The sequence below is a fragment of the Hemiscyllium ocellatum genome, chromosome 1 (assembly GCF_020745735.1).
Source record: "Hemiscyllium ocellatum isolate sHemOce1 chromosome 1, sHemOce1.pat.X.cur, whole genome shotgun sequence".
Lineage (NCBI taxonomy): Eukaryota > Metazoa > Chordata > Chondrichthyes > Orectolobiformes > Hemiscylliidae > Hemiscyllium > Hemiscyllium ocellatum.
In genome coordinates this window covers 76,638,428-76,665,841 of record NC_083401.1, presented here as the reverse complement: position 1 = coordinate 76,665,841, position 27,414 = coordinate 76,638,428, and the positions used below count along the sequence as shown (strand labels likewise).

At 41.6% G+C, this 27,414-nt stretch overlaps 1 protein-coding gene across 2 annotated transcripts in view; it reads left to right on the top strand.

Annotated features, from left to right (window-relative positions):
* Positions 1–27,414, top strand: part of plpp1a (phospholipid phosphatase 1a) — a 95,834-nt gene that overhangs the window by 58,354 nt on the left and 10,066 nt on the right. For both annotated transcript variants that reach the window (XM_060822980.1, XM_060823001.1), the window contains exon 4: positions 143–200. In XM_060822980.1, coding sequence (XP_060678963.1) covers positions 143–200 — 58 coding nt within the window. The remainder of the gene's footprint in view (positions 1–142; positions 201–27,414) is intronic.

Sequence of the window (27,414 nt, the reverse complement as noted above, 5' to 3'; positions counted from 1 at the left end):
TGAAATTTTTATTATGTATGTTTTCCACATTATTAGATGCATATTGTAACATTAGCTGATTTTACTTGTAAGGTCCAATTTTGTTCCTGGCAGTAGCACTTCAGTGAGAATGGTACTAACATCGTATTCTTCACTCCACTAGGCTCTCCTTTTTCTCTGGCCATTCATCCTTCTCCATGTACTGCATGGTGTTCCTCGCAGTAAGTATCTTTGCATTTTTATTGACATGGATATTCATTTACATTGTTCTTCAACCCATGAGAGATTTGAATAATGATTGATTTGGTTCCATGCAGTTGAATGTAGAGGAGGGCTCTGTTTGCAATTGGAATAAAACAGAAGAGTGGAAAAAGAGAGGAAGCCTAAACCACAAAATATGACTGAAATCCGTCATGTTAAATAGAAACTGTCCAATTAATTGAGCCAGCAGTCTGCTGCACTGGCCATCTGTTCAGGATCATTTTACATTTGTAAAGTCAAGCTTTGAACAAGGCACTGTCTATACAAGAAAACCATGATGTGAAGGAGCCAGTGTTGGGCTGGGGTGGACAGAGTTAAAAACACCAGGTTATAGTCCAACAGGTTTATCTGGAAGCACTAGCTTTTGGAGTGTTGCTCCTTTATCAGGTAGCTGTGGAATGGTATCATAAGATACTGAATTTATAGCAAAAGATTACAGTGTCCTGCAACTGAAATGATATATTGACTAAACCTAGATTGCTGTGAAGTCTTCCATCCTTTAGAATGGGTTGCAGGTTACGGTTTATTAATATGTAAATCCCAGAATTTCTTTTAAGCCACATTCTCAAGATAACTTAAGCTTTTATAAAAAAAAGACATCTTAGCTCAGACAGTGCATTAAAGATATGAGGCTAGAGTCTATCTGTATCCCAATCTTGATTCAGACTGGTTCTATTTCCAAAGTAGGAATTTATAACATATTATACAAGGATTGATAACTAGAGTCCAGAGATAGTATATCCATGTTAGGATGATTGGAAAAGGCTGGTAGGTATAGGGAATGCTGGATGACTAGAGAAATTGATGTTTTGGTTAAGAGAAAGATGGAAGCATATGTCAGGTATAGACAAGAGAGATCAAATGAATCCTTAGAGTATAAAGGCAGTAGGAGTATACTTAAGAGGGAAATCAGGAGGGTAACAAGGGGACATGAGATAGCTTTGGCAAATAGGGTTAAGGAGAATCCAAGGGGATACTATAAATACATTAAGGGCAGAAAGGTAACTAGGGAGAGAATATAGGAAACTGTACCTCCTCTATTCACATCCAAATCATTTATGTACATGACGAAAAGCAGTGAACCCAGTACCAATCCTTGTGGCAGACCTTGTTAGCCCCTCAAAGATCAGCAAAGCAGCCTATGTGTGGAGCTGCAGGAGATGGGGGAGATACTAAAGTGGTATTTTGCATCACTGTTTACTGTGGAGAAGGACATAGAAGATATAGAATGTGGCGAAATAGATAGTGAAATCTTGAAAAATGTCTGTATTGCAGAGGAGGAGGTGCTGGATGTCTTAAAATGCATAAAAGTGGATAAATCTCCAGGACCTGATCAGGTGTACTGTAGAATTCTGTGGGAAGCTAGGGAAGTGATTGCTGGACCCATTGCTGAGATATTTGTATCATTGATAGTCACAGGTGAGGTGCTGTCAGACTGGAGGTTGGCTAACGTGGTGCCAGTATTTAAGAAACTTGGTAAGGAAAAATCAGGGAATTATAGACCAGTGAGCCAGATGTCGGTGGTGGGCATGATGCTGAAGGACAGGACTTACATGTATTTGGAAAGGCAAAGACTGATTAGGGATAGTCAGCATACCTTTGTGCAAGGAAAATTATGTCTCACACACTTGATTAAGTTTCTTGAAAAAGTAACAAAGTGGATTGATGAGGGCAGAGCGGTGGATATGATCTATATGGACTTCAGTAAGCTATTCACCAAGATTCCTCATGGAAGACTGGTTAGCAAGGTTAGATGTCATGGAATACAGGAAGAACTAGCTATTTGGAGATACAGCTGGCTTGAAAGTAGAAGACAGAGGGTGGTGTTGGAGGGTTGCTTTTCATACTGGAGGCCGGTGACTAGTGGTATGCCACAAGGATCAGTGCTTGATACACAGCTTTTCATCATTCATATAAACGATTTGGATGTGAACATAGGAGGTATAGTTAGTAAGTTTGCAGATGACATCAAAATTGGAGGTGTAGTAGACAGCGAAGAAGGTTACCTCAGAGTACAATGGGATATTGATCAGATGGGCCAATGGGCTGAGGAGTGGCAGATGGAGTTTAATTTAGATAAATGAGACGTTCTGCATTTTGGAAAAACAAATCAGAGCAGGACTTATACACTTAATTTTGATGTCCTGGAGTGTGTTGCTGAACTGAGACTTTGGGGTGCAGGTTCATAGTTCCTTGAAAGTGGAGTCGCAGGTAGATAGGATAGTGAAGAAGGCATTTGGTATGCTTTCCTTTATTGGTCAGAGAGCATAGGAGTTGGGAGTTGCGGCTGTACAGGACATTGGTTAGGCCACTTTTGGAATATTGTGTGCAATTCTGGTCTCCTTCTTATCGGAAGGATGTTGTGAAACTTGAAAGGTTTCAGAAAAGATTTACAGGGATGTTGCCAGGGTTGGAGGAATTGTTCTATAGGAAGAGGTTGAATAGGCTGAGGCTGTTTTCCCTGGAGCATTGGAGGCTGAGGGGTGACCTTATAGAGGTTTATAAAATTATGAGGGGCATGGATAGGATAAATAGACAAGGTCTTTTCCCTAGGGTAGGGGAGATCAGAACTAGAGGGTACAGGTTTAAGGTGAGAGGGGAACGATATAAAAGAGACCTAAGGGGCAACTTTTTCATGCAAAGGGTGGTACATGTATGGAATGAGCTGCCAGAGGAAGTGGTGGAGGCTGGTACAATTACGGCATTTAAAAGGCATCTGGATGTGTATATGAATAGGAGGGTTTAGAGTAATATGGGCCAAGTGCTCCAAGTGGGACTAGATTATGTTGGGATATCTGGTTAGCATAGACGAGTTGGACTGAAGGGTCTGTTTCCATGCTGTACCTCTCTATGACTCTATGACACATTGACTACCTGCATTGCCTGCCTGCAGGTTGTGCACTTTTTGAGCAAAACAGACTGTATCTGCAAATATAAGTCTGCAAATGCAAATTCACAACCTAGACTTGTGTGTGTATGTGCGTGCATGAGACCGAGAGAGTGTGAGTGTGTGTGAGTCTGAGTGTGAGTGCATGTGAGAGAGTGTGTGATTGCATGTGTGCATGCTTGGTAAGAGTGTGTGTGTGTGTGTGTGTGTGTGTGTGTGTGTGTGTGTGTGTGTGTGTGTGTGTGTGTGTGTGTAGTGCAGTGGAGTCACCTTTACTGTGAGATGGAATCAAGGTCCTGGTTGAGGCCATCCTTATGGGTTCTGAACTTGGCTAACAGCCTCTGCTTGGTCACTCTGCATTGTTGCATATCCTGAAGACTGCCTTGGAGGATGGTTACCCAAAGATCCGAGGCCAAATATCCCTGAAAGCTGAAGTGTTCCCTACGTGGGATAGAACACCCATGTCTCGTGATTATTGTTCAGTGTCCATTCTTCCATTGTCATAGCCTCTGCTTGGTCTCACCAATGTACCATGCCTGCAGCGTATGAGATAGACAACATTGGCCAAGTCACCTGCCATGTACATGGTGGGAAGTGTCCCCACGTGTAATGGTGGTATCCGTGTTGACACTCTGACACATCTTGAGGTATTGCCATACAAGGAAACCTCTTCAAAGATCCACATACTATGGAAACAGAGGTGGCCAACCTCAGCTACAATGGAGTTTTAAATGTTTTAATTCATCAGGAGGTAAGGTGGCCTCCAGGTTGAGATTGTTTTTATCCAGCATTTCTCATGCAGAATTTTGGAGTTTTGGTCAAGTGTCAAACATAGTTAATAGAATAATTACAATTCCTCACTTTGTCTGTTCTTGCGTCAATGAAATGTTCAGTGACATTTTGATAATCTTGCACCATTATTTCAAAACACACATTTCTGGTAACAGTTGAATAGTGTAGTTCATGAAAGAGAAAGTAAGTTAATTGCAGAAAATTTATCACTTTATTTCCCTTGAGCACAGTTTTGGTCTCCCACAGTAAGAACAGATATGCTTGCTGTAGAGTGACTGTAGAGGAGGATCATTAGGCGGATACTGGAATAGCAGGACTGTTGTACGAGGAGAGGTTGGTTTGACTGGGTACATGTTCAGTGGAGTTTGGAAGGAAGACAGGAGATCTGATTGAAATTTCGAAAATCCTAACAGACTAGATTCAGGAAGAATGTTTTCCATGACTAGGGAGTTTAAAATCAGGGGTCACAGTCTCAGGACACAGGGTAACCCATTTAGGATTGAGATGAGGAAACACTTCTTCATTCATAGGGTGGTCATCCTGAGGAATTTGCTACCAAAGAAGGTTGTGGAGGCTGAGTCACTGAATATATTTTAGATATTTTTAGATATTAAAGGCATCAAGGCATATAGAGAGAAAGTGGGAGTATGACATTGAGATGGAGGATCAGCCATGATCATCATCAAAAGGCAGAAAAGACTCAAAAGATATTTCCAGTTTCTATGTTTCTACATACTACTGAACAAAGCAACCGCATTGCTTCCAATTAACAAAAAATCATTCTGTGATAAAACAACACTGATTTTATATGCCATGCTTCATATTTTAGTTTTAGGATAGCTCATACTTTATTGTGGCATGATGGAAGATTACTGTCAGTAATAAAGAATAACACTCGATGCAAATAATGGGATGTTACTGGCATTAAAACTGTAATCCTTGCCATCACCATCTTGGTGCGTGAATGTTCTAAAGCCTTACTTACCAACCTTCCACTCTTTAGCCTATCAAAATCATCTCATTCATAATTCTGCTCATTATCTTATCTGCATTCAGTGAAAAAGCACCTATAATTAATTAACTTCTGTTTTCGAATGAAGTAAAGTCTCCATTGTCTTACCAGACCGTAAGGCTGCTCTCTCATTAAAGAGAGAGAGAGAGATGACTGCTGGTGGTTTAACCTGAGGGGTACCATGCTTTAGATAAGGGGAGAGGTTAAGAAGAAGAATCGTTCATGGTAACCTCAGCTAGTGTAGGAATTGAACTCTTGCTGCTCTGTATCACTAAACAGTTGTCCAGACAACTGAGCTAAACTGACACCAATGAAACTGAATCTCCATCTGGCTGCCTGGGTGGATGTAAATGATCCGCTGGCACTATTTTAAGAAGAACAGGGATCATTATCCCTGTTTGTTGGAGTTTGCTGAGTCAAAATGGCTGTCAGGTTTCGTACAGAACAACAGAGCATTGAGTAACTTCAAAAACTGTATTTCATTGGCTGTAAAAGTGCTATATAAACACAATTTTCTCCTCTTACTTACTGGCTCATCACTTTTAAAATGCATTTTCAAGGTCATTTTGTCCATTTTGCCAGCAGAGATCAATCTATTTTCTAGCTCTGGGCTCATTGCTCAGGAGGCTACGGCAATGCAAGTGAATATCTAAATATACTTAAATGTTATAAGTTTCTGATTCACCAGCCCTTTCAAGCAACGAGTTCCAAACTTTCACAAAACACTCAAATCTCCTTATTGTCTTCAACTTCTTATCTTGAATCTATACTCTCTAGTTATTGATCCATGCACTAATGGAAAAAGTGCCTTTCAATCCATTATATCTATGCTCTTCATTATCTTATCCACCTTGGTCTTGCAAGGAAAACTGCATGAACTTTTCCAATCTTTCCTCATTGCGCAGATGCTCCAGCCCAAGCAGTATGCTGGTTAATCTCGACACACCCTTTACTGCAGTTATACCTTGTGGTGACCAGAACTGAATACACTATTCTAGTAGTGGCCTGACCAACTTTATACAGTTCAGTACAAGTTCACTGCTCTTGTATTCTTTGCAACTCCAGTAAAGGCAAGTATCCCGTGCATTCTTAACCACCTAATCTCTCCTAATCTTTATCTTCAGGGATCTATGGATATGCAGTACTTTCCAGGGTCCCACCATTCATAGTGTAATCCCTCGCCTTGTTAGTCATCCCCAGCACTTACTTGACACTTTTCTGAGTTGACTCTCATTTGCTACTGCTCTCCCCACCTGACCAATCTGTTGATATTCTTCAGTGATTTACAGCTATCCTCCTCAATATTTACTGCCAAAACCAATTTTTGTGTTTGTAAACTTCTTGATCATATCCTTACATTAAAGTCCAAATCATTAATGTACACCACAAATAGCACCAACCCTGGTGGAACCCCACAGGGAGTAGATTTACAGTATAGAAATATCCTTCCACCATCACTTGCTCTTCCTGCCTCATGATCAATTTTGGATTCTCTGGGCTCTTATTTTTGTGACCAGTTTATCATGTAGTTTTTTTTTAGTGTTATCTATCAATGTAATATTTGAGAAGGATATTACTTATTAATGTTAGAGAAGACTTTCTAAAACAGGAGGCTCAGGAGACTGTCCAACGAGGATACCCAAATGCCATGAAATCGTACAAAATATGCTAACATGATACCGTTTAAAGAGGTTGAGAACAGGAGTAACACCATCGGACTCTTCGAGCCTGCACCACAATTTAGGACAGAAATGGCTGATTTGTCTTAACTTCAATTTCCATTCTGCTGCCAAAATCCCTTATTAGAACACAGAATATAGAATAGTACGGCACAGTACAGGCCCTTCCGCCCATAATGTTGTGCTGACTATTTATCCTACTCTAAGATCAGACTAACTTACACACCCTACATTTTCCTATCATCCATGTGCCTGTCCAAGAGTCGCGTAAATGTCACTAATGTATCTGAATGTACTACCACTCGAGGCAGTGCATTCCTCGCACCCAGCACTCTGGAGAAAAGGAAAGTCTGGTTGTGCCAGCTTTGCGTGCATTCAGTGACGGGATCATCCACAACCCTCTGGAATAAAGAATTGCAAAGTTTCACAACCTGATTTCCGTTCTAAATGAGCAAACCCTTATTCTGACAATTAGCCTCTGTGTTTACCAGCCAGGGGAACCCACCATTCACTTTCTACCCTGGTTTCCTACCCCCACTTTTCCTAATCACTGTCTCATCGCTCAACAACGTAACATGTGGAATTCAAAAATTATGTCTCAGTTTTCACTACTACTTAAGATTGTATGTTTTCTGATTTTTAAGTGTTGATAAAGTTACAATTTTTGCCATATCTAATTTGTTGTTTTGCTTTCTCTTAAGTGCATTGTTTTGAATGGCTTCAGTTTACTGGATTTTTGTTTAGAAGAACAATTTTTTTATTGCAGTTAACCTTAGTGAAAAACCTGCTGCTTGGGCAATGGGGCAGAGATATGGATTTCAGTAGCTTGAGCAAAGTATTGAAAGAACACTGTGTAAGCTCTCTCCTATAAAAAGTGGATATTATCTGAGAATTAAATGAGTGAAACTTGGATTTTTGTGAACAAGCTATGAAGGAAGTGCTTCACATACTGCCAGTGAAAAGCATTGATATTTATTGCACAAGAAGAAGTTGGCCCATTACTTCTACTCCAGCTCTTCACCAAACCAATCTAAAATCAGTCCCATTGCCCATAACACTCTGCTTCAAACATTTACCTTATAATATGCACTGCTATCAGAATCAAACATTCAGTTTGATAAAATAGTACCTAATGCAGCTACTCTCTTTACAAATATCATGCCTAAACCTGCACCTCATTCCCTTAGTAATAATCGAATCAAAACTTTCTCATTTAGCTAGGGTTGCACAGCAATTGCTTTGTTGCAATAGTGAGATAGTGAACAGCTTAGAGGAGATATTGTGTTTCTAAAGTGCAGAATCTCTCACCTAAAAAAGCTATTTCTAATACATTATCTAATGATCTAGACCATGCAGAATAGAATTAAAATGTTTATTTTTAAATGGTAGCTCAGAACACTTCTTTTTAATGCTCTCAACAAATGAACTGAAACTTGTGGCATGATTTTACGGTGCTTTCCACGATACCAATTATTTTTGGTGTTATTTACAAGAGCACAGTGTTTTCACTGCATGTGCGAATTAGATAAATTATTGCATTATTACAGCAAGTGCCTTAAGGGAAAGATAGTGAACTTGAAATAATGGCATTTGCAGCAGAATGTCCATGCTAAATATCTATAGGAGCATGTATTACTAATTAATCATGAGAATGTTCCAGTTTGAATCTTTTTTTGTGAGTATTCTATATTTTTTGATTCTAATTGAAAATTACCTGTGAGAATAAGTTCAACAGAGAATCTCAAACAAAAACAGTGCGAGAGGAACTCTGTAGGTCAGGGAGCTCTGCAGGGAGAAAAATAGAGTTAATGTTTTGAGGCTAGTGACCCTATGACAGAGGCGAAAGCAGTCAGCGAAGTGGTGGTGTTTATGCTGATGATGGATTTTGGGGTTGTGGAGCAGATGGAGAGGACAAGAGGGTGTGATGAATAAATGGAAGTGATGCCCAGAGAGAAAGAGAAAAGGGATTACTGACAGTGGTAAATACTGAATAGGTGATAACAGGAACTGAAAACAGTTAAATATGTATTGCCTGTGTTGGGACCAATCCATACAGGACTTGGGGTGTGTGGGTGGGTAACCAACATAGAAGAAGGTGCTCACACTCTGGAATTATTAAACTCATTATTGAGTCCTGAGGTGTCTGTAGATTGTGAAGGAGCAAAAATGACCTTTGCCGTGATATGTACTTCTTGTCCGATGTGGGAGTTTAAAGAGAGTTTAAGGGTTACTGCAGATTATATCTGCCATAAATGCTGTTGGATGCTAATCTTATCAGATCGAGTGGATCGGTTGGAGAGACAGATAGAAGTGATGAGGAATTTGCAACAGCTACAGTATGTGATGATGGCAGTTATAGGAGGTGGGGGGTAGTCTTGGATACAGTCACCTAGATGGGTTAACTCCAGAAAGGGTAAGAGAGGTAGGCACCGAGTACAGGAGTCTTTTGTGGATATACCCATTTCAAACAGGTATGCTGTTTTGGAAAATGTAGGGGGTGATGGTTTCTCAGGGGAACGTAGCACGAACAGTCAAGTTTCTGGTATTGAGACTGGCTTTATTGCAATGAGGGGTATGTCAGCTTCCAAGAGATCAATTGTGTTAGGGGATTGTGTAGTCAGAGGTACAGACAGACGTTTCTGTGGACAGCAGAAAAAAAGCAGACTGGTACGTTGTTTCCCTGGTGCCAGGATCAAGGATGTCTCAGAGAGGGTGCAGAATGTTCTCATGGGAGAAAGAGGCTAGCAGGAGGTCATTGTCCACATTGGAACCAATGATATAGGAAGGGAAAATGTTGAGATTCTGAAGGGATATTACAGAGAGTTAGGCAGAAAGAGAGTTAGATGGAGAGGAATTTCTTAAGTGTGTACAAGACAATTTTCTGTTTTAGTATGTGGATGTACCTACTAGAGAAGGTGCAAAACTTGACCTACTCTTGGGAAATAAGGCAGGGCTGGTGACTGAGGTGTCAGTGGGGCCAGCGACCATAATTCTATTCGTTTTAAAATAGTGATGGAAAAGGATAGACCAGATCTAAAAGTTGAAGTTCTAAATTGGAGAAAGGCCAATTTTGACGATATTAGGCAAGAATGTTCGAAAGCTGATTGGAGGCAGATGTTCGCAGATAAAGGGATGGCTGGAAAATGGGAAGCCTTCAGAAATTAGATAACCAGAATCCAAAGAAAGTATATTCCTGTTGGGGTGAAGGGGAAGGCTGATAGGTATAGGGAATGCTGGATGACTAAAGAAATTGAGGGTTTGGTTAAGAAAAAGAAGGAAGCATATGTCAGGTATAGACAGGATAGATCGAGTGAATCCTTAGAAGAGTATAAAGAAAGTAGGAATATACTTAAGAGGGAAATCAGGAGGGCAAAACGGGGACATGAGATAGCTTTGGCAAATAGAATTAAGGCGAATCCAAAGGGTTTTTACAAATATATTAAGGACAAAAGGGTAACTAGGGAGAGAATAGGGCCCCTCAGAGATCAGCAAGACGGTCTTTGTGTGGAATCACAGAAAATGGGGGAGATACTAAATGAATATTTTGCATCAGTATTTACTGTGGAAAAGGATGTGGAAGATATAGACTGTAGGGAAATAGATGGTGACATCTTACAAAATGTCCAGATTAGAGAGGAGGAAGTGCTTGATGTCTTGAAATAGTTAAAGGTGGATAAATCCCCAGGACCTGATCAGGTGTACCTGAGAACTCTGTGGGAAGCTAGAGAAGTGATTGCTGGGCCTCTTGCTGGGATATTTGTATCATCGATAGTCACAGGTGAGGTGCCGGATGACGGGAGATTGGCAAACATGGTGCCACTGTTTAAGAAGGGTGGTAAAGACAAGCCAGGGAACTATAGACCGGTGAGTCCGACCTCGATGGTGGGCAAGCTGTTGGAGGGAATCCTGAGGGACAGGATGTACATGTATTTGGAAAGGCAAGGACTGATTAGGCTTTGTGCGTGGGAAATCATGTCTCATAAACTTGTTTGAGTTTTTTGAAGAAGTAACAAAGACGATTGATTAGGGCAGAGCAGTAGATGTGATCTATATGGACTACTTTCTAAATGGTGAGAAAATTCGTAAAGACAAAGTACAAAGGGATCTGGGAGTGCTAGTCGAGGATTCTCTAAGGGTAAACATGCAGGTTGAGTCCGTGATTAAGAAAGCGAATGCAATGTTGTTACTTATCTCAAGAGGTTTGGAATATAAAAGCACCGTTGTGCTACTGAGACTTTATAAAGCTCTGGTTAGGCCCCATTTGGAGTACTGTGTCTAGTTTTGGTCCCCACACCTTAGGAAGGACATACTGGCACTGGAGCGTGTCCAGCGGAGATTCACACGGATGATCCCTCGAATGGTTGAGGATCCTGGGATTGTATTCATTGGAGTTTAGAAGATTAAGGGGAGATTTAATAGAAACTTACAAGCTAATACATGGCTTGGAAAGGGTGGACGCTAGGAAATTGTTTCCGTTAGGCGAGGAGACTAGGACCCGTGGACACAGCCTTAGAATTAGAGGGGGTCAATTCAGAACAGAAATGCAGAGACACTTCTTCAGCCAGAGAGTGGTGGGCCTGTGGAATTCATTGCCGCAGAGTGCAGTGGAGGCCGGGACGCTAAATGTATTCAAGGCAGAGATTGATAAATTCTTGATGTCACAAGGAATTAAGGGTTATGGGGAGAATGCTGCTCAGTGGAGTTGAAATGCCCATCAGCCATGATTGAATGGCGGAGTGGACTCGATGGGCCGACTGGCCTTACTTCCACTCCTATGTCTTATGGTCTTATGGATTTCCACTGCTCTATACGATGAGTCATCGAGAAATCTCCCTTCAATTTGGGGTTTTTCCTCAGAAATTCAGGTTCATTTCTGGAAGACATTATAACCCATTAGTGTTGAGTGCGTAAGGTGACAACAATATAACAAGCATAACTCTACCTGACAAAAGTAATGCTTATAAGGCATCTTTATCAATGGACCACTATTTGCTTTACAATGTGGAAATGACAGGCTATATTGCAGTAGCATTTAATTAACAGATAAAGGAGTACAGTGTTTACTGACATGTCACTTCAAGCATGTGATTTACCTACTTATTTTACTCTGACAAATTCATTCTACTGCTGTGATTAAATTTATTTTAATTTTAGTGATCCCACTTACAGTCATAGAATCATAGAGATGTACAGCATGGAAACAGACCCTTTGGTTCAACTTGTCCATGCCAACCAGATATCTTAAATTAATCTTGTCTGATTTGCCAGCACTTGGCCCATATCCCTCTACTCACATACCCATCCAGGTGCCTTTTAAATGTTGTAATTGTACCAGCCTCCACCACTTCCTCTCCATATATGCACCACTCTCTGTGTGAAAAAGCTGCCCCTTGGGTCCCTTTTAAATTTTTCTCCCTCACCTTAAATCTATGCCCCTTAGTTCTGGACTTATTTATCGTATCCATGCCCCTCATGATTTTATAAACCTCTATAAGGTCACCCCTCAGCCTCTGACACTCCAGGGAAGACAGCCCTAGCCTATTCAACCCCTCCCTATAGCTCAAACCCTCCAACCCTGGCAACATCCCTGTAAATCTTTTCTGAACCCTTTCAAGTTTTGCAATATCCTTCCCTTAGGAAGGAGACCAGAACTGCATACAGTATTCCAAAAGTGGTGTGACCAATGTCCTGTACAGCTGCAACTTGACCTCCCAACTCCTATACTCAATGCTCTGATCTATAAAGGCTATATTCCAATTTTCTCCCCTGGGAGTCTGAAGGCAGTGACTGACACTATGAAGTGCAGAATTCTTCATACCTAAGCCATGGCATTCTGGTTGGCAAGTTTTAAACGAAGGGTGAAGAATATGCAGCTTTCGATGAGCCATATTTTATGAGCCTTATTCTATGTGCATATACAGCATAGTTTTAAAACAAACCTACAATTATTTTGTTTATAATTTGGATAAACGGTTTCAATTTATTACCTCAGTTAAATATGCTAATAAGTAGTTACACTAGTCAACCATTAATAAAACATAAACAACAACCAAAGTTGCTGGAAAAGCTCAGCATCTGTGAAGAGAAATCAACATTAATGTTCTGAGAAAGGGCCACTGGACCTGAAATGTTAGCTCTGATTTCTCTTCACAGATGCTGCCAGACCTGCTGAGTTTTTCCACAACTTCTGTTTTTGTTTCTGATTTTTCTGTTTTGTTTGCGTATCTGCAGTTCTTTTGCTTTTTATTGATAAAATGTGCTTGGCTGAACCACTGAGCAATTTTACTTCCACTGTGGTAGTGGAAGAACCTAAAAGTAATAGAAGGAATGTGTGGACATGTCAGTGAACTAGATCACTGCTCCCGGTGGGGACTTTACAGCTATGTAATGCAGCATTTTGTGAGTGACTCAGATAGTAGAAATCATGGCTTTTCTATTTACAGGTACAAATGTTAATTAAACTCAGATGTAGGGCTTATGCCCAAAACGTTAGCTCTCGTGTTCCTCAGATGCTGCCTGACCTGCTGCGCTTTCCCAGTGCCACACTTTTTGACTCTGATCTCCAGCATTTGCAGTCCTCGCTTTATCTCAGAAAAGTGTTTGTTAACGTAATTTGATGTGTTCTACAAGTTTTGCAAATAAATATATTCTTTAGAGCCATTGCCTTTCAGTAGCATGGTCGAAGTGTTAATTCTTCAAATGGGACTAGGTTCATTGATTGTGGTGAGCATGAAAGCAATGCCCAACCTTACTTGACATTTACACAATGGGAGACCTGCCATTTAAATTTACTTACATTGCTGTAAGTTGACCGAGGCATACTCAAGAGTGTTAGCTGGGATTCGGTAACAACAGACTGAGTATCTTTGGACTCTCTATGTCTTAACAACGTGCTGGATGGTTTGTTTACCATCTGCACTGTCAGATCAGCTGAATTTGAGTAAACACGTTATTGGGGCAGGAGAAAGTATCATTTAGAAATAATATTAAACATTACTCATTTTCATACATTTGCATTTTATTTTTTCGCAGTATAAATGTCAATATCTAAATCTATGAAAGGAATTGCTGCTATAAACTTGTATGTTAAGTACAAATCCAGAAGGAGTAATTGAGTAAATGTTATAGGAAGGCTTAAACAATAGCAGACTTTAGGTTTACCTTAGTAGTTGTTACCTCATGTTTTAGAATCTCAGGAGAAGTGCAACAGAATAGGACAGTTTCTGATAGATGTTTGCTATACATTCAAATCAGTGTGCACCAACAAATTTCATTTGGACTTTTCAAACGTTTGGAAGATACAGATGTAACTAATCAACTTGTTGAATGCAGGCCAGATAGAAATGAAGCTGTTCAGACATTATAGTTTCATTGTCAGCAAAAAAAAAGGCTTAGCATTCAGATGAGTATAATCAGATTTGTTCAAGCTGTAGTCATGTTGTTACTGTTCAGTGTAAGTATAAGCTAATTATCAGAATCAATGCTCGGAACCAGATGTTCAGCAGGCAATAGCTGTTGCTGTGGAGAAGAAAGAGCTGGTAATACACAAACAAAAAGAAACTTTCAAGCTTTTGCACATCAACCAAAACCAAACATTATAATCCCCTGCTTCAAGAAGGGGACACAGGCATGTGTGGCCTTAAATGCAAACCAGGCAGCATCCAAGGAGTAGGAGAGTCAACTTTTCAGGCATAAGCCCTTCAGCAAGAATGCTTTTCCAGTACCACACTTTTCGACTCTGACTCTCCAGCATCTGCAGTCCTCACTTTGTCCTTAAATATAAACCATCAGCTCAAACAGTTTAAAAATGCATTACTGAATTTTCAAACATGTCGGCTATTGTCTCATGGAGCCTGACACACTTTAGTAAATATAAAACTTCGATGGCTGAATTTTAGACACACACACACACACACACACACACATACACACACACACACACACACACACACACCAGAAACGACAGTAAACGTAGCCCTGCTGATTCTGCCAGGTCTCTCTTACCAACGTTATGGAATTGTTCTAAATTTGCAAAAGCTGACTCAATGATGATAGTGTGAGTGGAACATCCGAAGCTCATCTTAGAATCAAATGTGGTGCCAAGACTGTAAGCAGCCTGGCTCAGAGCGAGACTATGCCGGGGAGAAGGATGGATTCACTGGTCAGAGAATGGAGTTTGGAGCAGGTATCAAAAATAATGAGTTCAACTTTCCAGTATTTATGTAGATGAAATTTCTGTTCATCCAGTACTGGATGTACAGATAAGCAACCTGATCATTCAGAAACAATGGAGGTGTTGAGAGATGGTGATGTGGTAGGAATGGGTATTGCCAGCATATGAATGATGTGCCTTCGGATGAGGTCACAAGGTGATAGTATGTAAGTGAGAAAGAGGTGGAGATGGTAGTTTGCAGAGGAAAGGGAAGATGGAAATGGTAGGTTTTTAAAGTTCGTACATAGGATGTGGGTATCACTAGCTAGGTCCATAACTATTACCCATCCTTAATTGCCTTAGGGAAGCTGATGGTGAGCGGTCACCTTGAACTGGTGCAGTGCTTGAAATATAGGGTCACCCGTATTGCTGTTAGGTTGGGAGTATACAAGGATAGAGGGGCCAAGAGTTAGTTTTAGAGGATCAGGTTGGAAATCATTGATGAAATGATATATTGAAGATTGTTCTGTGAAAGATAAGCACTTGCCTTCACATGAGGCTGCAATGCTGTATGATGACATGACAGCCACTGCTTGGCTCCTCTCAATTGCCTGCCTCAGGGTGACTCCTGAGGAACTTGATGGGCATTCTATCCTGTCCATTTTACTGTTCCCCACATTCCTGGGCCAGTGTGTTGCCTCGGGAGCCACAAACATGCGAATATTTCAGCTTCATTAGGTGTGTGCATGCAACCCTGATCACACCCTGATTCAGAAACCAATTTCAAGACCTTCCAAAATGGTATACATGTGACCACAAGAAGCAACAAAACAGACAATTAAAAAACTTAAACGGCTCAGCTTATTTGGTGGAAGTTGAAAACATTTTGCTTCACTATGAATTGTTGTCATGAACATTATTACGAAGGCTCTACCCTGGTTAAATCACAGCAGAACACTTTGTAGCTATCTTATATCCAGGAAACCTGAACAGTGCCAAAGGGTGATTTTTAAATAGCATCTTAACAGTTGGTGAAAAGATATATCTGTCATATCGCTTACAGCATTCTGGAAATGCGAATAATCAAATGGGTTCAGGTAATGACTGATGATGTTAATTACAGCTAGGTTAGCTCATCGTGCAGAACACAACCCCACCCTAGGAATAGCAACATTGTTTACGGATATCTATCAAGCTTTTGAGAATACAGACTTTTCACCAAAATAGGCTGAGGGAGAACCAATATGTTCTTAGTTAAGATTTCATTACATATTGACAAGTCACATGAAGAACAGATCGAAAAAATATTAACAAGTCTCCAAATATTGTTATCATTTAATATCATTGTTAAACATTGTGACCTGTTATGATTTGAGACCTGTCTACACCTACTGTAATTACATGTCTTCAGCCCAACATCTGCAGATGAATCAAATCTCAGACATGAGATTATGAAGTGGAATTAGCAGCAGTAATTACACAACTCAAACAAATGATGGGAAAACTCTGCATTAGATCCAAATACCTTTAAGTTCACATTAAATTTACTGGAAACCGTTTCATAATTTACTCACATATGAAAGTGCTGGACCACAGAATTGTATAGTTCATCTAATTGATCCCAAAACAAGTTCATCTCAGTACCTGCTCACTCAGATATCTAATATGTACATATGAAATATCTGTTTCTAGCAATGTCTCCACATTATCAGGTTCTACTGTCCCACATTACCAGTCCAAGATGGAGGTTGACCCAATAAAGCTCTTTTTAAATTTATTAGGGCATAAAAATTATAGATGCTTCCAAAACAATGGGATGAAGCTTATGTGAAAAATAAAACTCAAGTCCAGAGCAGTCATCTGTATAGTTTCTGTGTTACCAATTCTCTGTACTAAGATCTCAATTTAATTTGCCATGTGCCTCCTGTTTCTTCCAGTTTTGCTAATCTTTAACGTACTTTGAAGTTCACTTTATATTTTTTACTTCAGAATCTTGAATTTGATCCATTTTTGAACATTCTCTTCAACAAAATAAGCTGTATACAGAATAACCTCAGGTTGTCCTCATTATTAAGACAGTTTAATTGGGTGTTAACTCAATGTTAGTTTGGATGTTAGTTCAGTTGCTCTTTTCTTCACTGTTCTTAAAACAGTACTGTAAACAGATACAGTGCTTTCAATGCCTTGTATTCATTTACTTGGATTTGTGCTCCATTCCTGTGGCTATATATCCCAAGATCCTTTGCTGCGCTTATTTCAGTGAATTATTCACCAATGTTCACATTTCTGTTATGCAGTTTCTTGTAGTCTGGAGATAATTAGACTATGTCCATATTATTTATTTCCCTATCCTAGCCTCAGTAGCTAGTATTTGTTCACATTTTCCTGGTGGTGTAGCAGTAACATCATTAGAGTAATACTCTAAAATCCTATTAATGTTCTTGGTTTGAATCCCATCATGGCAAAATTCAGAAAGTCTGGAGCTGAAACCCATCCATGGGGATGAAATCTGTAATCCTTCCCTGGTCTAATCTACATGTGAGGCCGGACCCATGATTTGTTGGGTTGACTTTGAATTCTCTTCTAAAATGGCCTAACAAACTATTAATTGTATCAAATCAATACAATGTTAAAACAAGGAATGAAACTGGACAAGAAACGTGGCATCAAACCAGGCACTGGAAGCGATAATGTAAAACACATTTCTGCTGACCTTGCAAAGTCCTCCGGATTGATTCTGGGGCTTGTGCCAAAATTAGGAGACTAATCAAGACTCACAGACTAATCAAGCAACAGCTTAATACAGCCACACCTAAAGAATCATATCTTACAGTCAATGTTCCAGACATCACCATCCCTAGGTATGTCTTGTCCCGCTGGTCAGTTAGCTCAGTTGGATGGATGGCTGATCTGCTAGACCACTACCAGTAGCACAGATTCAATTCCAACACCATGGTGGAAATTACCATAAATGTCTCCCCTTTACAGCCACACCCCTTGCCTGAGCTGTATTAACCCTTGACTTAAACTCACCACCAGCCATCTCTCTCTCTCTCTCTCTGTAATGTAAGAGCAGCACTGTGCTCCTCTGGGACAGTGGTGACCTTACCTTTACCTATTGGTAGGTATGACCGCTGCATAATCATTGTGGAATTGAAGCATTGAGAATACTCTCCAAAATGTTGTGTGGCAGTATCACTGCGCTCAATGGATTAAGTTGAAAATCACACAACACCAGGTTATAATCCAACAGGTTTAATTGGAAGCATACTAGCTTTTGGAGCAACACTCCTTCATCAGGTGATAGTGGAGGGCTCAATCGTAACACAGAATTTATAGCAAAAATTTACAGTGTGATGTAACTGAAATTATACATTGAAAAATTGATTGTCTGTTAAGCCTTTCATCTGTTAGAATACAGTGGTTGCTTTAACAGAGATGGAATATAGAAGTAAGGCCAAGAATGGGTCCTTAATATTCCACATTATAAATATTCAAGTATGCTAGAGGAGGGAAAGTGGCAGGGTTAATGAAATTTCAATTTGTGGTTTTAAATAAAAGGGATACATATGGATGGCTCTAGGACTGAAACCATTTGTTCAGAGGATGAGAGGGGCTGTTTAACATCGCTGAAGCTTTTATCATAAAGTTCAAATGGTGGTCAGAACCTTTAGTTTCACTTCTTTCATGTGTAAATCACAAAACCTTTTTTTTAAAGTTGCATTCTCGGGTTAGCTGTTAACAATGGTGATAGCTGGACAATATGTTGAAGGTGTTCTGTGTTCTCTGTCTATGACCTGATGTTTAGATTGATTCTAATCTAAAAAGTGAGATAACAGAGTTTTACATGAATGCATGCAGTTTTTGAGCAAAGTACAATGTAACTCTGCAAGTACAAATTCACCCCACAAAATATATGTGTGCTGGCATCTCCAAATCATGCCTAATTGGATTAGATTTTGAACAGATTGAACAACTCAAGGTTGGGCATCCATGAGGTGCTGTGGGCCAACAGCAGCAGAATTGGACCAGTGGTGCTGGAAGAGCACAGCAGTTCAGGCAGCATCCAAAGTGCAGCGAAATCGACATTTCGGGTAAAAGCCCTTCATCAGGCAGAATTGTATTTAACCATTATCAATAAACTCATGGTGTGGCATGTCCACTACTCTGTCAATACCATAAAGCCAAGAAATCAATCCTGGTTCAATGGATAGTGCAGGAGCACATGTCAGGAGCAGCACCAAACATTTCCAAAAATCTTGGTGTCAACCTATATCCAGTGGATCAGGTCTAAAACCTGGAGTCCTGCCTCATCCAGTCATGAATGGTGATAGACAGTTAAACAACTCACTGGAGGAGGTGCCTACACAAACATCCCCATCCTCAATGATCAGGGAGCCTACACATCAGTGCAAAAGATAAGGCATTCACAACAATTTTCAGTTAGAAGTACTAAGTGAATGATACATTTTGGCCTCACAGACGCCAGTCTTTAACTGACTTGGTTGACTCCAGGTGGTATCTGTGAGTGTGTCAGAGAGTGTATAATGCAGTGGACTCACCTATAGTTTGATATAAGCTGGAAATGTGTTGCTGGTCAAAGCACAGCAGGCCAGGCAGAGATGCTGCCTGGCCTGCTGTGCTTTGACCAGCAACACATTTCCAGCTGTGATCTCCAGCATCTGCAGACCTCATTTTTTACTATAGTTTGATATAACCCAAGGTTGCCGTGATGCCGTCATTATAGGGGACACGAGCATCATAGCCAAGTTTGATATCTATGGGGATGGCCTCATGTCACATTATAAGTGACTCCACTGCACTGTAGACTCTCTCTCTCTCTCTCTCTCACTCACACACACACAAACACTACATACTCACAAACTCTCGCACACCCTCTATCATACACAAGCTCTTTCTCATATGCACACACATACACCCCCACACTCTCACCCATGCATGCAACCTCTGACAGGCTTATACCCCATCACACTCACACACATACTTGAACAAGCTTACACACACATATGTATACTCTTGCACATACTCATAAATACACACCCACCCTATCTCTCCTGCATGTGCACACATGTCAATTTATGGGATGGATCTGTAGTTGCAGAACTACATTTTATTTAATTCAAAACAGCATAAATCCATGTAGGATTCTGAAAGTTCCACTTTAGAAATAAAACTGACTCTACATTGGGACAGACTTTAAGTTCACACCTTTAATACATTGTCTGAGTTAAAGTAACATCTATTGTTAGATAAACACCTTGAGAATGTAATTTAAAGGAGTTTTCGTATTTACATATTAAAGAGCCTAAGCCAGTGTATTAACAAGGTGTGGGTGTTATTGGCTAGGCATTTATTGCGTGCATCTAATTTCCCTGGTGTGTTAGTGGCCTTTTTGAACCTCTGCAGTCCATGTGGCAGTACACCCACAGTTCTGTCAGGGGGAGAAGTCCAGGATTTTGACTCAGCAACAAAGGACTATTGATAAATTTCCAAGTCAGTGTAGTTTGTTGTTTGGAAGGGAACTTGCAGTTGGTGCTGTTCTCATGTATCTGCTGCCAATGTTCTCCTCGGTGGTTATGAAGAATTTGTTGAACACACGGCATCTTAGAGCTGTAATACACTGCAGCCTCAATGTGCCTGTGGTGAAGGGAGTGAATGTTTAAAGAGAAGGATGGATGTGCCATTTAAGTTGGCTGCATTGTGCCAGAAGATATTGAGCATTTTGCATGATGTCAGAGCCATACCTCTCCAGTGAAATAGAGATCGTTCATAAACTGGATAAAAAAACCTATGATTTTGGGGGTGAGTGCAAAATATGATCATTTGAATTTTGTTGATTTTTGCCTTGTAGATGGTGGACAATCTTTGAGTTATGAGACAAGATAGCAAGCAAAATACCCAGCCTCTGGCCTACTCTTATAATCACAGCATTTTTGCTGCTGGTCCAGTTCAGGTCAATAGAACTCCCAAAATATGGAGTGACAGCAATGTATTGATTGTAAACAATGTTTACAACAATGTTCGCCATTGTTGATAATGGTCTTTACCTGGTACTTGTGTGGCCTGAATGTTAATTGCCATTAAACAACCGAAGCTCTCTAGGTCATTGCTGCTTGTAGACACAGAATGTATCAGCATCTGAGGGGTTGCACATAGAACTGAACTCAACTGAATTCATTGAACGTTACTTCAGCCATGTCACAAGATGTGCAAAAATGATATAGCGTTATGGTAAGGGAAGCCAATCAAGTGGGAGGAGCAAAAACGAATGTAGCTGTCATTAAAGAAATTATTGAGAGCATTTTCTACGGTTCCAGACAGCTGTGTTATCTGCTGGTGCCAGGATTTGGCTGAAGAAAATTTTCGGTGAGAGGGGGAAGATCCAGTCATCACGGAAGCCCCCTAAGAGGAACCACATAATAAGGTGGAGCATGAAGAAAGACATAATAGAAGTTTGTCAGAAAGGCATGGTGATAATCATGGGAGATTTTTGTCTGTATATTGCCCAGAAAAGTCAGTTGGACAAAGTTAAGCCTCGTTGAAAAGTTCATAGAAATTACAGGAGAAACTCAACAAGTCTAGCAGTATTTGTGGATAGAAAGCAGAGTTAATGTTTCAGGTCCAGTGACCCTCAGAACCTTCTTCTGAAAGTCTGGCTCCTGGTGGAATTCATCATAAAGTCCTGAAAGAAGGGGTTAGTGAGATAATTCTAGCATTTATTTTAATGGTCCAAAACTCCCTAGATTGAGGGAATTGTCAGATATCAAAGAGGGGAGGAGATAATGTGTTGTCACTGGAATAATAGTCTGGAGCCCTTGGCTATTGATCGGGGCCCTTGGATTTGGATTCCTCCACAGCAGTTAATAAATTTCAAATTCAATTAGCAAATCTGGAATTAATAGTCAATCTATAATGCTAACCATGAACATTTGGGATAGGGAAGATGTTAGAGACTATAAGATGTAGGACAGAAGTAGGCTAGTCAGCACATCAAAAATGCTGTACCACTCAATGAGATCATGGCCAATCTGATAATCCTCAACTTCACTTTCCTCATATTTCTCCATAATCCTTGATTCTCTTCCTGATTTAAAATCCATCCTATCTCAGCTTTGAATATACTTATTGACCCAGCTTCAACAGCCCTCTGAGGTAAAAAATTCCACAGATTCACTACCCTTTCAGAGAAGAAACGCCTCCTCATCTGAAGTTAAAGACATTATAACATGGTGCTTAGACCAATTTGAGTTAAAACAGGCAAAATGTGACATCAAGAAACCCTAGCAAAACAGGAATCAGTGGCAATTGGGGGGAAACGCTCTTCACTAGATGGAGTTGTACTTGGAACAAAGGAAAATCATTGTGGTTGTTGGAGGTCAGTCATCCCAGCTCCAGGACAACTCTGTGAAAGTCCCTCAGGACAGCATCCTTAGCACAACCATCTTCAGTTGCTTCAACAATGACTTTCCCTTCATCAAAATGAAGCATCATTCACGATTCCTCAGATACTGAAGCAGTCCATGTTCAAATGCAGCAAGAGATGGAGAATATCTAAAACATGACAAGTAATATGCACATTGCATGAATGCCAGGCAATGACCATCTCCAACAAAGAAGAATCTAACTATCATCCCTTGATATTCAAAGGCATTAGCGTTACTGAATTTACCATTGGATTTACCACTGACGGCAAACAGAACTGGACTTGTCATGTAAATGCAATGGCTAATACAGCAGGAACAGCTGATGGAAATGACAGGTAGGTTCTGCTCCTCCAAGTTTGGAATCCTTTCTACTTCTGCAACTTTTCCATTCTTCATATGTCTAATGGACGCTTCAGCTTCTGCCACACTAATTGGAAGTCTGAGATCATCTTTGATGGTGTATTGGGGGATTTCCTTAAACATGTCCTTGTGATTGTATCATGGATCAGGAGTTTTTTGAAATGTTCAGTCCATTGGAGACTGATGTTTTCTCTGTCTCTCAAAGAATGCCACCTTTACTCTGCACCAGTTTAAGGCCAAGGGTATCATGTGCACATACTGTTGAGAGTGTGTTGCTGGAAAAGCACAGCAGGTCAGGCAGTATCTGAGGAGCAGGAGAATCAAAGCTGCGGGCCGGAGCCCTTCATCAGACTCTGGTCTGAAACGTTGATTTTCCTGCTCCTCAGATACTGCCTGACCTACTGTGCTTTTCCAGCAACACACTCTCAACTCTGATCTCCAGCATCTGCAGACTTCACTGTCTTCTTCTGTCCATATACTGCCTTGGTAGCACCGAAGAAACTCTGGGTGTTGTGTTTGTCAGCAAAAAGTTCCACTCCTTAGTTTTCTCAGTGCACTATTTGTTCTTGACTTGCTTTGTTCTTCTTTGTAATTTTGCTGTTGATATTTAATTAGTTCTCCTCCTTGCCTCGCTGGTGATTTTTGTTCGCCAAGCATGGGAGAGCTCTTCTTGTTGATGAGATCTTAGATAATGTAGTTATTCTCATTGAACCAGTCTTGGTGTTTCCTGGTCTTTTGCTAAAGGTTTCTTCACGGCATGAGATGATGGCTGTGTCCAGGTCTTTCAAGATTGCCTCCACTCCATTAAAATGAACTCTTTGAAGAGTTTGGGACAAAGGCGAAATCCCTGCTGATTTCAGAGATGCTGCCATTGCCACTGTCTTCAAGGAAGGAGATAAAGTAGGCTGTGGGAACTACTGAGGAAGCTCCCTACTCTCCATCACTGAGAAAACCATCACTCCTATCCTCACTAAGCACCTTTTCCTGGTCTCTGAGGAAATCCTTCTTGAAAGCCAGTATGGTGTCTGACCAAACTGGTGGAACAATGGACATGAGTTACACTGCTCGGTCAAGAGAAATGCCAGGAATGACACCAATCACTCTATGTGGCCTTCATCGATCTGACCAAGGTTTTTGACTCAGTCAGTCAGGAAGTGCAATGGGAGACCTGTTAAAGGCTGGCTGTCCACTGAAATTCATCAACATTCTCCATCTCCTCCCTCACACTGTGTCAACAGTCATCCTCACAGATGGTAATATGAAAGAATTCTTTGCAGTCAAGACAGGATCAATCAGGGATGTACTTTTTGCCATTTTCATTACAACCATTCTTTGCCTTGTCAAAAAATAAGCTGTCATTGTCCACAGGATGGACGGAAAACCTTTCAACCAGAACAGGTTGATATCCAAGACCAAAATGACCCTGACCCTTTTTGTGAAATTCAGTATATAGATGACAAGATCTGATACCAAGATCATTAAGGCAGTTATCCTTCCAATGCTTGATTGTGGCTCTGAAACTTGGACTATGAATACACACTATTTCCTGATCCTTGAGGAATACCATCAATCCATTTGACAGGGACTCAGTGCAGGAAAATGGGGCTCCTGTAGACAGCAGTGCATTTGGCTGTACATTTGATGGGCTCTTCATTACAGCATGATTCTATGAATTAACTCACCTCCCTAAAACAGTGACTGACAGAGACCAATCCGAAAGAGGGAAGCTATCTATGTTACTTTGCACACCACAAACTGTAATAAAACAGTCTTTAGAATGGAGGAAGGTAAATTCAAGGGCATGAAATCTTCAGTGCAGCTCAGCCTTAAAATTGTAAATTTAGTTTTGTCTAAACTTGATGCATATATCTTTTTGAGGGAAATAACCAATATTAATAAAACAGCAGTTTTATTTCAAAAGTTTTAAATTTCATTTTGCTTTATACAGATAGATATTTCTGTGTCTTATTAATATGAAGTTTGTTGCTCAGAAAACACATTTAAGAACTGCCAGTTCCTGAATCATAGTATTTATTTAAGAGGAAACATTTTACATTTCTCTACATAAATGGAGAGGAAATTACCTGACATTCCTGCTTGGTTTTCAGTTAGGACAAAAAGATATTTTATTGATGCAGTTTTGAACACAAAACGCCTTAAATTGTATTTATGTTACAGTTGGTTTAAAGTGCCAGATACAGGGAATATCCATTCCAGTTTTCCAGTATAATTGTAATCAATGTGTCCTCAATGAACACTCATCATGGAAGACTGTGCAAAACAGGCAGAAATACTGGGAAAACCCACAGTTCAAAGCAAGTTTGTGTTGAATCGGATGGAAAGTATAAGCGAGGTAAAAACAATGACTGCAGATGCTGGAAACCAGATTCTGGATTAGTGGTGCTGGAAGAGCACAGCAGTTCAGGCAGCATCCAAAGTGCAGCAAAATCGACGTTTAGGGCAAAAGCCCTTCATCAGGAATAAAGGCAGAGAGCCTGAAGGGTGGAGAGATAAGCTAGAGGAAGGTCGGGATGGGGAGAAAGTAGCATAGAGTACAATGGGTGAGCGGGGGAGGGGATGAAATGATAGGTCAGGGAGGAGAGGGTGGAGTGGATAGGTGGAAAAGGAGCTAGGCAGGTAGGACAAGTCTGGACAAGTCATGGGGACATTGCTGAGTTGGAAGTTTGGAACTAGGGTGAGGTGGGGGAAGGGGAAATGAGACAACTATTGAAGTCCACATTGATGCCCTGGGTTTGAAGTGTTCTGAGGCAGAAGATGAGGCGTTCTTCCTCCAAGAGTGTGGTGGTGAGGGAACAGCGGTGAAGGAGGCCCAGGACCTCCATGTCCTCGGCAGAGTGGGAGGGGAGTTGAAATGTTGGGCCACGGGGCGGTGTGGTTGATTGGTGCGGGTGTCCCGGAGATGTTCCCTAAAGCGCTCTGCTAGGAGGCGCCCAGTCTCCCCAATGTAGAGAAGACCGCATCGGGAGCAACGGATACAATAAATGATATTAGTGGATGTGCAGGTAAAACTTTGATGGATGTGGAAGGCTCCTTTAGGGCCTTGGATAGAGGTGAGGGAGGAGGTGTGGGCACAGGTTTTACAGTTCCTGCGGTGGCAGGGGAAAGTGCCAGGATGGGAGGGTGGGTTGTCGGGGGGGCGTGGACCTGACCAGGTAGTCACAGAAGGAACGGTCTTTGTGGAAGTTGGAAAGGGGTGGTGAGGTAACTATATCCCTGGTGGTGGGGTCTTTTTGGAGGTGGCGGAAATGTTGGCGGATGATTTGGTTTATGCGAAGGTTGGTAGGAAGGTGAGCACCAGGGCGTTCCGTCCTTGTTACGGTTGGAGGGGTGGGGTCTGAGGGCAGAGGTGCGGGATGTGGACGAGATGCGTTAGAGGGCATCTTTAACCACGTGGGAAGGGAAATTGCGGTCTCTAAAAAAGGAGGCCATCTGGTGTGTTCTATGGTGGAACTGGTCCTCCTGGGAGCAGATACGGAGGAGGTGGAGGAATTGGGAATACGGAATGGCTTTTTGCAAGAGGTAAGGTGGGAAGAGGTGTAATCCAGGTAGTTGTGGGAGTTGGTGGGTTTGTAAAAAATGTCAGTGTCAAGTCGGTCGTCATTAATGGAGATGGAGAGGTCCCGGAAGGGGAGGAAGGTGTCAGAGATGGTCCAGGTAAATTTAAGGTCAGGGTGGAATGTGTTGGTGAAGTTGATGAATTGCTCAACCTCCTTGCAGGAGCACGAGATCGCACCAATGTAGTCATCAATGCAGTGGAGGAAGAGGTGGGGAGTGGTGCCGGTGTAATTACGGAAGATCAACTGTTCTACGTAGCCAACAAAGAGAAAGGCATAGCTGGGGCCCATACGTGTGCCCATGGCTACCCCTTTGGTCTGGAGGAAGTGGGAGGATTTAAAGGAGAAATTGTTAAGGGTGAGGACCAGTTCGGCCAAACAAATGAGAGTGTCGGTGGAAGGGTACTGTTGGGGATGTCTGGAGAGGAAAAAACGGAGGGCTTGGAGGCCCTGGTCATGGCGGATGGAGGTGTAGAGAGATTGGATATCCATGGTGAAGATGAGGTGTTGGGGGCCGGGGAAACGGAAGTCTTGGAGGAGGTGGAGGGCGTGGGTGATGTTTCGAACGTATGTGGGGAGTTCCTGGACTAGGGGGGATAGGACAGTCTCGAGGTAGGTAGAGATGAGTTCAGTGGGGCAGGAGCATGCTGAGACAATGGGTCAGCCAGGGTGGTCAGGCTTGTGGATCTTGGGAAGGAGGTAGAACCGGGCAGTGCGTGGTTCCCAGACTATGAGGTTGGAAGCTGTGGGTGGGAGATCTCCTGAGATGAGGAGGTTCTGTATGGTCTGGGAGATGATGGTTTGGTGATGGAGGGGGTGGGGTAGGGTCGAGGGGGCAGTAGGAAGAGGTGTCCTCGAGTTGGCGTTTGGCTTCAGCGGTGTAGAGGTCAGTGCGCCAGACTACCACTGCTCCCCCTTTATCCGCTGGCTTGATGGTGAGGTTGGGATTGGAGCAGAGGGATTGGAGGGCTGTGCGTTGTGAGGGTGAGAGGTTGGAGTGGGGGAGGGGGATAGACAGGTTGAGGCGGTTAATGTCCCGGCGGCAGTTGGAAATGAAGAGGTCGAGGGCAGGTAATAGGCCAGCGTGGGGTGTCCAGGTGGATGCAGTGTGTTGGAGGTGGACGAAGGGGTCCTCGGAAGGTGGGCAGGAATCCTGATTGTGAAAGTAAGCTTGGAGGCGGAGGTGGCGGACGAATTGTTCGATGTCACGGCGTGTATTAAATTCATTGATGCGTGGACGGAGGCGGATGAAGGTGAGTCCTTTGCTGAAGA